The 11,590-nt window shown below is 36.4% G+C and overlaps 1 protein-coding gene across 2 annotated transcripts in view; it reads left to right on the forward strand.

Annotated features, from left to right (window-relative positions):
- The window catches only part of LOC129262086 (chromosome-associated kinesin KIF4-like), a 34,625-nt gene extending 23,163 nt beyond the window's left edge, over positions 1 to 11,462 (forward strand). The window contains exons 21-29 of one of the 2 annotated variants that reach the window (XR_010293732.1): positions 331 to 413; positions 1,098 to 1,268; positions 1,810 to 1,917; positions 5,301 to 5,378; positions 5,708 to 5,809; positions 7,572 to 7,721; positions 8,214 to 8,351; positions 9,239 to 10,521; positions 10,815 to 11,462. Coding sequence is in view for 1 of the 2 variants with exons in the window: in XM_054900126.2 (XP_054756101.2) it covers positions 331 to 413; positions 1,098 to 1,268; positions 1,810 to 1,917; positions 5,301 to 5,378; positions 5,708 to 5,809; positions 7,572 to 7,721; positions 8,214 to 8,351; positions 9,239 to 9,604 (1,196 nt within the window). In the remaining variant the exon portion in view is untranslated. Of the gene's footprint in view, positions 1 to 330; positions 414 to 1,097; positions 1,269 to 1,809; positions 1,918 to 5,300; positions 5,379 to 5,707; positions 5,810 to 7,571; positions 7,722 to 8,213; positions 8,352 to 9,238 lie in introns of both variants that reach the window. The other variant, XM_054900126.2, reaches the window with a different exon arrangement.
- The last annotated feature ends 128 nt before the right edge of the window (positions 11,463 to 11,590 follow it).

Genomic DNA, 11,590 nt, shown 5'->3' on the forward strand with positions numbered 1-11,590 from the left:
TGAAAATTCACACAAACTTTCGGGTAAAAAAAAATCCCCTGGAATATAATTGAGAGAAAAGTATTTTTCTTTATCGTTTTCATTAAATTCACTTTATGAACTGAAGTGTGCATCAGATAAATTTGGTGCATACTTCTGGTGGGGGCAGTTCCCTGTATGTGTAAAACATATATATCTTTGTCCTTTAAAAAACTACCGGTATAGGAAAACAACTTGTTGTTTGGGAGGGCGGAAATTGTTGGAAAGGAATTAAATGGCCGGGAAATGTGATATTATTTATATTATTCACCTCTTCCTATTTTACACATTATACATCTCATTATCCTACAGATGAGAAATCACAGACCAATAGATGGCATCACATCACTAGTATGCCTGAAGCGAAGACTGGTATTGACAGACTCATGGAAGCAGTAAGTCAAACCACTTTGATATTTGTACACAAGGCTATTCAACACTGATATTTGTTGTGAACTATGTCCATCCAAACATACATCAGCAAGTGTGTTTTTACAATGTTGTATAGATTCAAAAGCTTATTGTTCATCAGGGAATAACAACAACTGCAAATATCAAACAATTGATGTTAGGGTCAATTAATGATTGATGGAATGTATGAAGGGAGGATTATGTTTAATACCGAATGAAAGAGTGATACGCTATTTGAGTGAATGAATGAAATGGATGAATGAATAAATGAAATTGTGATAGCGGAATGAATGCCTGTAGAGATGGGTACCCTACAGAGAGAGCTCATTGAACTTCAGCTTGTGGAACACAGAGACAAAAAAAAAAACAAGTGAATTTTTGAAGGACAGAAGAACAAGTCTGCTTAAATTTGTTATAGGTCTTGTTTTGAAATGGGTACCCTACAGGGTTAGCACTGTGGGCTTGAGCTCATAAAGCACATTGAGGCAATGGATAGATGTTAACTTTTGACAAATTTTCCTATAGACCACAATATTAAGGGATGAGTTGGGTATCTTAAAGAGTAAACCCTCTGAGCTGCAGTCATCTGAACCTCACAATGACATGGAATGTAGATGATTGAATAGAAGAAGAATAATAAATTGAAATCGTAACTATTTTTCTTGTAGGCCACATTATCAAGGGTTGACTTGGGGATCTTAGAAAGCAAGATGTCTGAGCTGCAGGTATTACTTGACGACGCTAAAAAGGACAAAGAAGAGATGGAGACGGAAATGAACGAGGTGAAGATGGCTTATGAGAAAGAAAGGACTGAGATACAAAGAGCACATGAAGACAAGGTTAGAATGTCATCTCTTGAATTTGTTACAATTATCTTGTGTTCATTGTATTATATGTTGACTTATTAGTGTCCTGTTCCATGAATTGATAACTTTCCAATTAATTGTAACTACCACGGTAACACTGGCTCGTCAGAATTATGGCTACCATGGAAGCTACCATAAATGACAACTTGCCATAGTAGGTTTAAAAATTAATGCTAACAGACCCGATATTTTTGTTTGCCTTATGTTTTAAGTCAATCAATTTATGAGATTTGTTTAAATTCTGTCTACATTCTGTTGTTGATCTTAAGTATTTTAATTTCTATTGGAGTCCTGCCCATGCTTTGAGTGAGGTTCATGATTTTAATTGAAATAATTACACTGTAGGTCTTTGGATACTAAACAGAGGGTTGGAATCTTCATCACTGTGCAACGCAATGAATGCATGTTACCTGTTTTTAAATTTGTTTGATGGTAAAGCCTTTCTCAGATCCCAGGTCAGGTCTTGTGATGAAACATACGCTCTGTAATTTACTCTGTCGTATTTTCCTTTCAGATTTTGTACCTACTAACCCAGCTCTCTGCAGCTTCTGATAAACCAGATGACTCAGAGCAAACAGTCCACGCAGAAGAGAGTGTACTCAAACAAAGACTCCATTTCCAGGTCAGAATATGATTTTTTTTTTTCTGCAAAGCTTCATATGGACGGAAGGCCTCTTAATTTTGTCCTGGTTGACTCGGGTACATTGTAGATAGAATCTTGTATCTCAGATTTTCAGAAAACTTTTTTTTTTTAGTTAATCTCTATAATCAAGAGATTATTCATGAAATTACCAGCTCCTTTCCATAAAATGAAGACATAAGGCAATATCAAAGGGATACATGTACAGTCATGTTTCTTACACTTTTATGTAGGTTTCTTGTTTTATTTTCAGTTTTTCATCGTCTGCACTGATGTTTGAATTTAAAAGCCTATAAACAGAGACCAAGAGAAATATGAATAGTATGCATGACGTAGGGTGGGAAGGAACTGAACGTAGAAGTGACAAATGATTGTAACACATATTGAATAACGACTGTAAGAACCTACCCCCTACAGTACTAAACAGTCTGCCGCACTAACGCTTTCCCGCTATTCACGAAAAGAATGGAAATGCGCTATTACACTTCGCTGCGCAGTCCTCCAAGGTCGCACTCGTTTGATTGACACTAGTTTTGAATAGACGTGTGCAGTCGTTTAATGTAAATCACTGTACGTATGCATGCATACTAGGAATGGCTATTGGTTGCATCACGAATTGTGGTGTAGCTGATGTTTTGTTGTTTTTGTTGTACAAAAAAACATAAACTATGAATCAATTATGTAGGCGTTTTTTAGTTGTTTTCACGCAATTTCTAAAATAGCCCACGTGTATAATAAATGTGTACCCATCGCTGCAAGTGTTCTCGTGCACTGCATCCATGCATGGGGCACCATTGCACAGTGGCGTAACAAGTGGGGGGGGGGCAAGCTGCCCCCCCTGGCGGATTTCACCAGGAAAATAAAAACAAAATGGAAAAAAAAGAAAAAAGGGAGGGAGAAAGAAAGAAAGGGAAAGGGGAAGGAAAGGGAAAATGAAAGGAGGAAAAGGAAAGGGAAAAGCGAAAAGAAAAAGAAGAATTTTTTTTATTGGAAAAGGAAGGAAAGCGGGAAAAGGAACTAAAGAAGAACATTTGAGAAAGAACAAATCATTCCGAAATAGGCCTATGTAATGCAATAACATGATGGGAAATAAATTAAAAGATGACAAAGTGGCAAACAATAGCAGGAAACGAAGGTAGAATGCCTTGGTCAAAAGCCAAATTGGAAAACAAAGAAAAGGGACAAGAAAGAAAAACTTAATAACACAACCCGGCTGCCGAGGATTGAAAATAAAGAGCGGGGAGAAAGATGGACAGCACACACACAACATTGTGCTATAAGCTTGCTAAATTATATGCAAATAAGCTACCCGGGGCAGGGGCTCTTCATCTGCAACCTTCAAATTGATCTATAACGCCCCCTGTATAGGGACCCGTCTTAGGAACCGAAAGAAATGGTGCCATTATGACTATTTGACGGGCTAATTGGAAATCACGTTCATTTATCATTAGTGGATCATTCTTTACCATATACATGTACAGTAAAGACATAAGTTATTTTTTGTTTATTTTCCTCTGTGTTTGTGTGACTGTGTGTTCAGTGTACTTATGAAGCCTGTGTATAGGAGTACTAGTTATGTTCGTTTGATTTTGAGCTGTCATCATTGTAAATAGCAGTTTCACATATAGACTGCTCGGAAAAGTGCAGCGCCTGGTGAGAACATCTATATTTGCACGTTTCAATCTTCGAGACAAAAACTCCCACCTAATTACGTATTCCAGTGAAGATTTCTCAAAATGTCATGGATAATTCCGTTCTAAATTCACAGAGGAGAAAATTCCAATATTTTTCGTTTGCATTGTAGAGTATGCAGAGGATTGAACCATGACATTTTGTGCAAGAACGTTTCAAACAATGACAGTTGAACCCCGCAGAATTTTTACATAGACATAATGTGCGATGATGGGGGATGGCGCTATGAATTATGCATGAGCCTTGTTTTAGCGGATATCCATTCTTTTCGTGAATAGCGGAAAACCGTTAGTGCGCCTAACTGCTAAATGATGAAATAGGATGATGATGGTCATAAAACCTTATCACAAACATGTTCATTTAATCCTTGTACTGGTAAGTTTCTGGTGGTCTCCAACCTTATTTGTCTACTGCCCGTTTGGCCACATCCCAGATGGTCCAATACACATTGGTCTACAACCAGTTCAGCTGATAACCATTTGGTCTCATTGCCCTTAGTATATTGACCATTTCATTTAAAGGGGAATCCAACCCAAATAAAAACTTGTTTTTATAAGAAAAAGAAAAATCAGACAAGTTGATAGGTGAAAGTTTGAACAATATTGGACAAACAACAAGAAAGTTATGAATTTTTAAAAGTTGTAAATATTGGTAATCACTATACTCATGGAGACTTCAAATTGGCCGCATATGAGATGTCATAGTGATGTAAGGCAAGGACTACTCTTCCATGTACTGTTATACCGAGGTTGTTTTACCTGACTGCTAAGAAAGCACGAATGCCTGTGAGCAAGCAACCAGGGGACCAACGGCTTAAGGTCCCCTCCGAGGGACCTGGTAATGAGGATAATTGCCTTACCAAAGGGCACTAGCGCACCACTTGGGAATCGAACCCGGGTCACCGGAATCCGAAACCCCCGCTCTACCGACTGAGCTATCGCGCCTCCCATACTCCAATACATATTATGGCTAAAATGTCATTTTTCCCAAAAGTTTTATTTCAAATTATATTTTTCTTTCATGAGGACATAAAACAATATACTACCTGGGTTTTATTTAGATTACTGCCCCAGGGGAATGGGTACTTGGGAGAAAACCACAAATCCCTGATAATAAAGTACATGGCCTATGGGAAAGTTGTCCTTGCCCCTTGTCATAATTTACTTACCCAGTTGCCAATTTGAAATCTACATAGTATTAGTGATCTCAATTTTAAAGCAGCTATAACTTTTTTATTACTTGTCCGATTTCTTTCAAACTTTCACCATTCTGTTTAATTTATTTTTCTCCTTCCCATCACAACATTTTATGGCCAAGGCTGGATTCCCCTTTAATTTTCATTAAGGCTATACCCATTTTGTCTTTATCCACTTGGTCTAATGCCTACATGGTTAGGTGACCTTTTCATGAACTATGATCTGACAAAGTAAGAATTATGTCAACTGGGATTTAAAGTCAGTGGGTATTAGACCAAATGACAAGTAGACTAAATTTATAGCAGACCATATGGTTTGGCCCATATGGTATCAATAGACTATAAATTGCTTGTAGTCCAAGTAAATATAAGTTACGTTGTACTTGAATGGATCTTCTCTTTATACCAGACTGTAATCACTTAAAATTTATCTGCCATTTAAACATGAAAGTTTTCTTCTTCTTTTTTCCTTTGATAGGAGGAGCAAATTGAGGAGCTAAAGTCAATACATGAACAACTTCAAGAAACCTTGCAAGAGAATGATGAACTAAAGAAGGTAAGCATTGATTGGAATACCTTAACAAGAAATACTGTTCTGATCTACTCTTTCATATATGTAAGATGATGTGATATATTATTTTGTTTGCGTCATGCTCTCTGGGTCAAATGATTAAAAATAATAAACTATGTAATAAAGTACTGTATTATGGCATTCTTTCACATATATATATGTCCACATCCCTGGTCATGTATTTCAATGTACCATGTTACAAACTTATTGTTGTTGTTGTTTTATTGATGGTGATACCACAGCACAGCCTTCTTTTTATTTCAAATTTTAGAAGATCATCTCATCTGTATTGTCTGTCTGTCTTCTTTCCATAGAAACTGACTGTAGCAACTTACAAAGGAAAGAAATCCGCTCTTATGCCTGTTCTGACATCACCAGAAGCATCACCGATTCCTCAAACTAAACCTAAGAAAAAGGTGAAGTCTTTCATTCTATCTTGTCGTATTCTATGTCAATTAACAAGTCACTGTGTTGGTCAAATGTATTATTCACCTCTCAACTTTCCCTCCAAATATTCTATAATTGTATTCAAATGATCTCACAGTGTGGATACCATGAAAAAATTGTAGATGAAATGAAGAAGTAGAAGGAGAGAGGGGTTTTAAAAATCATTTGTATTTTCTAATTATTTTTCTGTTATTTTAACACCCTTAGGAACTCGACAGTACAAGCTTTCTGCTAGTATAAATCTAAGCTGGTATAACCAATTGCATGGGAAACATGTTACATCTAGGTTAATCAGGCATAGTGGCTGACCTTATAGACAACAGAAATTACTTTTAAGGTCTTTTTATCAAAGTGGAGACATTGGCAGAGTGAGGATTTGAACTCACAACCTCACAATCATGAGTCCAGTGCTAAAACACTAGACCACACAACCCATGTATTTATGCAATTTTTTCCTTTACTTCAACAAATTTGATAGTAAGATTTCAATGATACGCCACTCCTTATTTTTCTAACGTGACTATGTTTACTGTAATCTTAACCAATTTAAAAAACAAACAAACATGATGAACCATTAAAGGTTTTTAAATCTTTACAAAGCCTTAATTTTTTACCCTAACCAGACCGGGTTTTGGGGGGTGTTAGATGCCGGGGGGGGGGGGGGGGGGGTATTCAACCATCCCCCCATAAGATTTCGGCCATCGCTCGCACGAACGCAGTGAAAAGTGGCATGATAATAGAGTGGAATGTAATTTACAAGGCTGTATGGTTAATTTTTCCGAAATCATCTGACTTTTTTTATATGAATTTATTATGCTAATTTATGCGTAAGTCACACTTTTTACTCTAATTCACTATAAAAAGTTCATAGAGTGCTAATTTTTGGTGTAAATATTCTTTGTACCATTATTAACAATTACAAATGAAAAAAAATCCTGGTTTGAAAATGTTTTTGAAGCATGAGTTATATGCACATCGTCATGAATATTCATTAGGTGGGTTGATGATGTCACATCCCCACTTTCCTTTGTCTTATGTTATTACATGAAATCATAAATGTTTCTTTTTTTCATACATGTGTAAATGATGTGTCTCCATTATGATGAAATGAGTTGTGACAAGAAATAACTAATGCACTTAATCAGTTATCAATCCAATGGTTTTAGTTCTTGGTAGAATTTTTTTGAATAAACCTAATTTCATATAATAAAGTATAATAGAACAAGTGGGGATATGACATCATCAGCCCACCCAATGGATATTCATAAAGACATGCCTAGAACTGTTTCACTGGAATAACGCAAATCTTTAAAATTCAATAACTTTGTTATTTGTTATCCGATTTCGATTGAATTTTCAGCATTTTGCTTTACTCTATTTATTGAGATATAAATATTTCCAGCCTGGACCATCCCTTTAATTTCAGCTGATGAAAGTAGAAATAACAATGTCTTTATAAGAAAGAGAAAACTCAATTTACATTGACTTTATACACGGAATCATGTTTTGAGCAATTTTTGGTCTGACATGCAGTTACGTAATGGTGGGTAATTTTCAAACCAGGCATCATAAATTTGGTCTCAAAAGCCGCGCAAGACCTCAAAGTAAAAAGTCAGTGGAATGGTCGCGGAAAATATCGAGGGGGGTTGATTCAACCCCCCCCCCCCTGGCGATTTTAGGGTTAAATCAAGCTCCAAATTTAATTTGATTCTTCCATTTTATTTGTTGCAGAAGTCAACAGCAGTTGCTAAAGTGAAAAAAGAAGAACGAGTGACTCTGGAAGAATTTTTCAGTGATGATGAGAGTGATTCTGAATATGGTGTTGATTCTGAATCAGACTGGATGGAGACACCTATTAAGAGGAGGGCTAGTAGAGCAAAGGTATAGTAATTCTTAATTGAGTAGTGGGGATGGATCATAAAGAGCTCTAATCAATATCAAGTGAGATTGAAAATAATTTTGATGAAATTTGATATTGAATTAGACTGGGTGGAGACAATTATGAAGAGATACATGTAGAATAAGGGCAGATACAATATATAAGAATTGTTTATGTAAAATTTTTTTTTTTTAATTGGCATCAAAGTGCCTAATTTGAGGGAAATGATGACAAGGGTAGAAATTTATACCTCTCATTTGCTCAATTATATGAAAATACAAAATGATTTAGTCAAGGAAAAATACATAGCAACACACTTTACAAGTGTTTTAGTGTCCGTAAAATTTTACATCGCTCAGAGTGTCCGTTCACATCGGGGATCTAATAAATAGATAATATTTATCTAATAGATAAATCTTTTCTCTTGTGTGGCATGTAGTAGAATGGTGCCCATTTTTTAGCCCAAAGTCTTCATTCTTTCTCTTCTGTCACAGACCTGTAACTGCAGGACCAAATGCCGGGGTACATGTGGATGCAAGAAAAATAGGCGACCCTGCAGCAAAGCATGCAAATGTGACCCGAAAATTTGTGAGAATCACGAAGGTCATGATTCAAATGAGAGTGCTGATTTGGTGAGTTTATTACCCCCCAGGGGTGTGGGAGTTCAGATTTTTATCTGATTTCAGATTTTTTTTTTTTTTTTTTTCAGCTTAATTTCAGCTTATTTTTGGCCTTCCTCTGTACAAAAAAATTATGGGAGCTCTTTTTTTTTTCAGACTTTTTCAATACTCTTCAGCTTTTTTCAGATCTTTTTATTTGTGACCACTCACACCCCTGTTACCCCCCCCCCCTTCTCCCTATGTGATTGTATGTCTGTCTGTGTGATACGGGAAATACGGGGCCTAGTCTGTAGAGAGGTGATGATGATGATGAGTTTTTTTGTTCGCTCAGATTGTGTTGATGAAATGTTATTTTAAATCAGATATTGTTTATATAGAACATATAGTGATTCAATTTGCTCCTCAATTTACATTTATCACAACTGGATGTTAAGAAATATTAGTTGAAATCTACATGTATCCTCTTTCATATTGGCCTTGGTAGAGTGCAACTCATGAAGAGATACGGTCGAGATCTTTATTCAGAGTTTTCAATGGACGTATGTGCATAAATTTGTGTTTCAACCAAGTACTGATTTCAATGTGTAATTTTGTATTCAAAATTTTTTTCGTCTCATTGGGGCTACTGCTAATTTCTTTTTTTTTATATTCATTTACTAAATATTCTTATATATTGGGGCGACTCTTAAAAACAAAAATAATCACCCCAAAGCATCCAATTTGGGCAATTTTAGGGGTAATTTGGGTTGTCATGAGGGCATCGGTCTCATTTGTTTCCTATGCTGACCCCTATCATGTCATGGGTATTTCACATTTACTATTCCCTAAACATGTGCATTTAACAACTTGTAGAAATAGTCACTCTGAAGTTTTATTATTTTTTCCGCCTTCTCTTGCAGAGTGCCACCAACGTTACCAGCATAGAGAATACAGATATGATGAACACCACAGTCGTCTTAGAAAACAGCACATCGGAAGCGGATGCCGACACCCCTGGTCTCCAAGACTTCAAGATGCCTAGCAAGCCTGGCAAGGTTCTAGCACCTGTGAATCGCCCATTGGCTACGGGTAAACCCGCCACCGCCAAGCCCAAACTCAAGAGGGAGAACGCCTTTGGAGCAGGTTCCCGCAAGCGATCGTCAGATGCCCTGAAGGGTGATACCAAGGGGTCGCTGGCTAACCTTGAGAACGAGGGGATCGTGAAGCGAAAAAAGAAACTGCTTGGTCCTAGCAACCGCAGTTTCTTCAAACCTCTTGATGTTTGATTGATATCAACAACGGTACTAGTATCAAAGAAACAAGTGCCTCACTGAAATCATGGCTTGGAAAGGAGTTCATAGTAATAGACATTAACAACCCAAGCCAAATTACAGTCTATGATGAATTATAGAAAATCACTTGTGTCGACAAAACTTGACATGGAGGCATCAAAAGACAGTTTTTTAATCACCTTTTGAGTCATGCAAAGTTTCTTATGCTTTTTTCTCAGTTCTATGTCAAATACTTGATCATTTCAAGGCCTTGGAAATATACATGTATGTATGCATTACAGGTCTAGTGTGATTTAATTGTGTGTGTGTGTGTGAACTCATCTTCAGCCTTGCAACATGATACTAAACTGGATTGCTACACCAAGTCTATCCTGATAATAACATCGACTTGTTGATAGAATAATTAAACATATCATAGCCTGGTAATATGGAGTGGTGAACCATTGTTTTGATATGGTCCGATTCCCAACTTATTGTCCGATCAGAACAGACCACCATCACCAAGTGCTGTCCATGCGAACCTGAAGTTTTCAATGATCCTCTTTGCAAGAACAGTTGTCTACTATATTTTTGTTAGCAGAAATTGTTTCAAAATTTTGATTGGGAATGTTGATGGTAAAGACGACATAAGCTCAGATTTATTTTTGCACTTTCTCAAATTCAGGTCAATCTAGTAGGTTGACGTTTATTAAGAAACATTAGATTCAAAGGGTTTCATAATCACCGGTAACGCATCAATTAAAAGAAAATACTGGAATGTTTAGTCATTTGAAACTTAGTTTGCCGTGGTTTTGGGAAATGATTATGAGGCCATTTCCTAATAAGCTCCCATGGATATGTTATGGTGTAATGATTGTTTATTTATCTTTGAATGGGAAAAACCCAACAACACACTGAATGTATACCAATGAATAATAATAATAATAGCGGCACATTTACCCAGGGTAGCCACTTCAGTTCCGAAAACTGTTCTCCCAGCGGCCCCTGCTATTATTACCCCGGCTTTAGCACGGCTACCTTTATCGGGCGCTCGAGCATTCGAGGAATTTCTTCCTACCGGTTACCCATTCACCTCACCTGGGTCGAGTGCAGCACAATGTGGATAAATTTCTTGCTGAAGGAAATTACGCCATGGCTGGGATTCGAACCCATGACCCTCTGTTTCAAAGTCCGGAGACTAATCCACTGGGCCACAACGCTCCACATACCAACAAGCCAATCCTGAACTGTCAAAATGAAGTCCCACCTGAATCATGAATGCCACCATTTGTGTCTTTGGTTGAATGAAATTGATTACTAATTCAATTTTTGATGAATTTTGTATTCATATCAATCACATTATGTGAAATGGTGTATATTTTGTTAATTCACTATGTAAATATGTTGTAAATACTATGCTTGCCCACTACCCACAAGGGGTTGACCTGTGGTTATGTAGATATATTGAAATGACTTCACATTGCAAGCTTCCAGTCATTCCAAATGCTAAAGCAATCTTCAAACAGAAGTGATTGCCATTTCCTCTTTGCATCACTGCATGACAAATGTGCAATCAATGGCAAGTCATCTTGTGATCAAAAGTTTTGGACTCAATATTGGATTAGAAAATATGTAAGATTTGCATTTGCCAAAGTTAAAATTGATTATTTGCAAACTTTCAATTGATCAATTGAAAATAAATTTTCTTGCAAAACTTCATATAAAAGCTTGCAGTGTCGAGTGCCTGACATTATTTCTTCCAAAAAATATTTTTCAAATTTTGTACAGAGTACATAATGTATTTCTTGGTGATTTGATATGAATGAAATAAAAATGTACATTTTATACTGAAAAATTAGTCTTGAACCATAAAGTTGTCTTTTTGTGTTTTATTATTCAAAATGGTTTACTTCATGAATAACACATTTTTATGAACAAAAAGTACTATAGATACATTTTATTTTTAGTACATTCACTCACAGAGACACATTGATTTGTAAA

The sequence above is a fragment of the Lytechinus pictus genome, chromosome 5, assembly GCF_037042905.1.
Source record: "Lytechinus pictus isolate F3 Inbred chromosome 5, Lp3.0, whole genome shotgun sequence".
Taxonomy (NCBI): domain Eukaryota; kingdom Metazoa; phylum Echinodermata; class Echinoidea; order Temnopleuroida; family Toxopneustidae; genus Lytechinus; species Lytechinus pictus.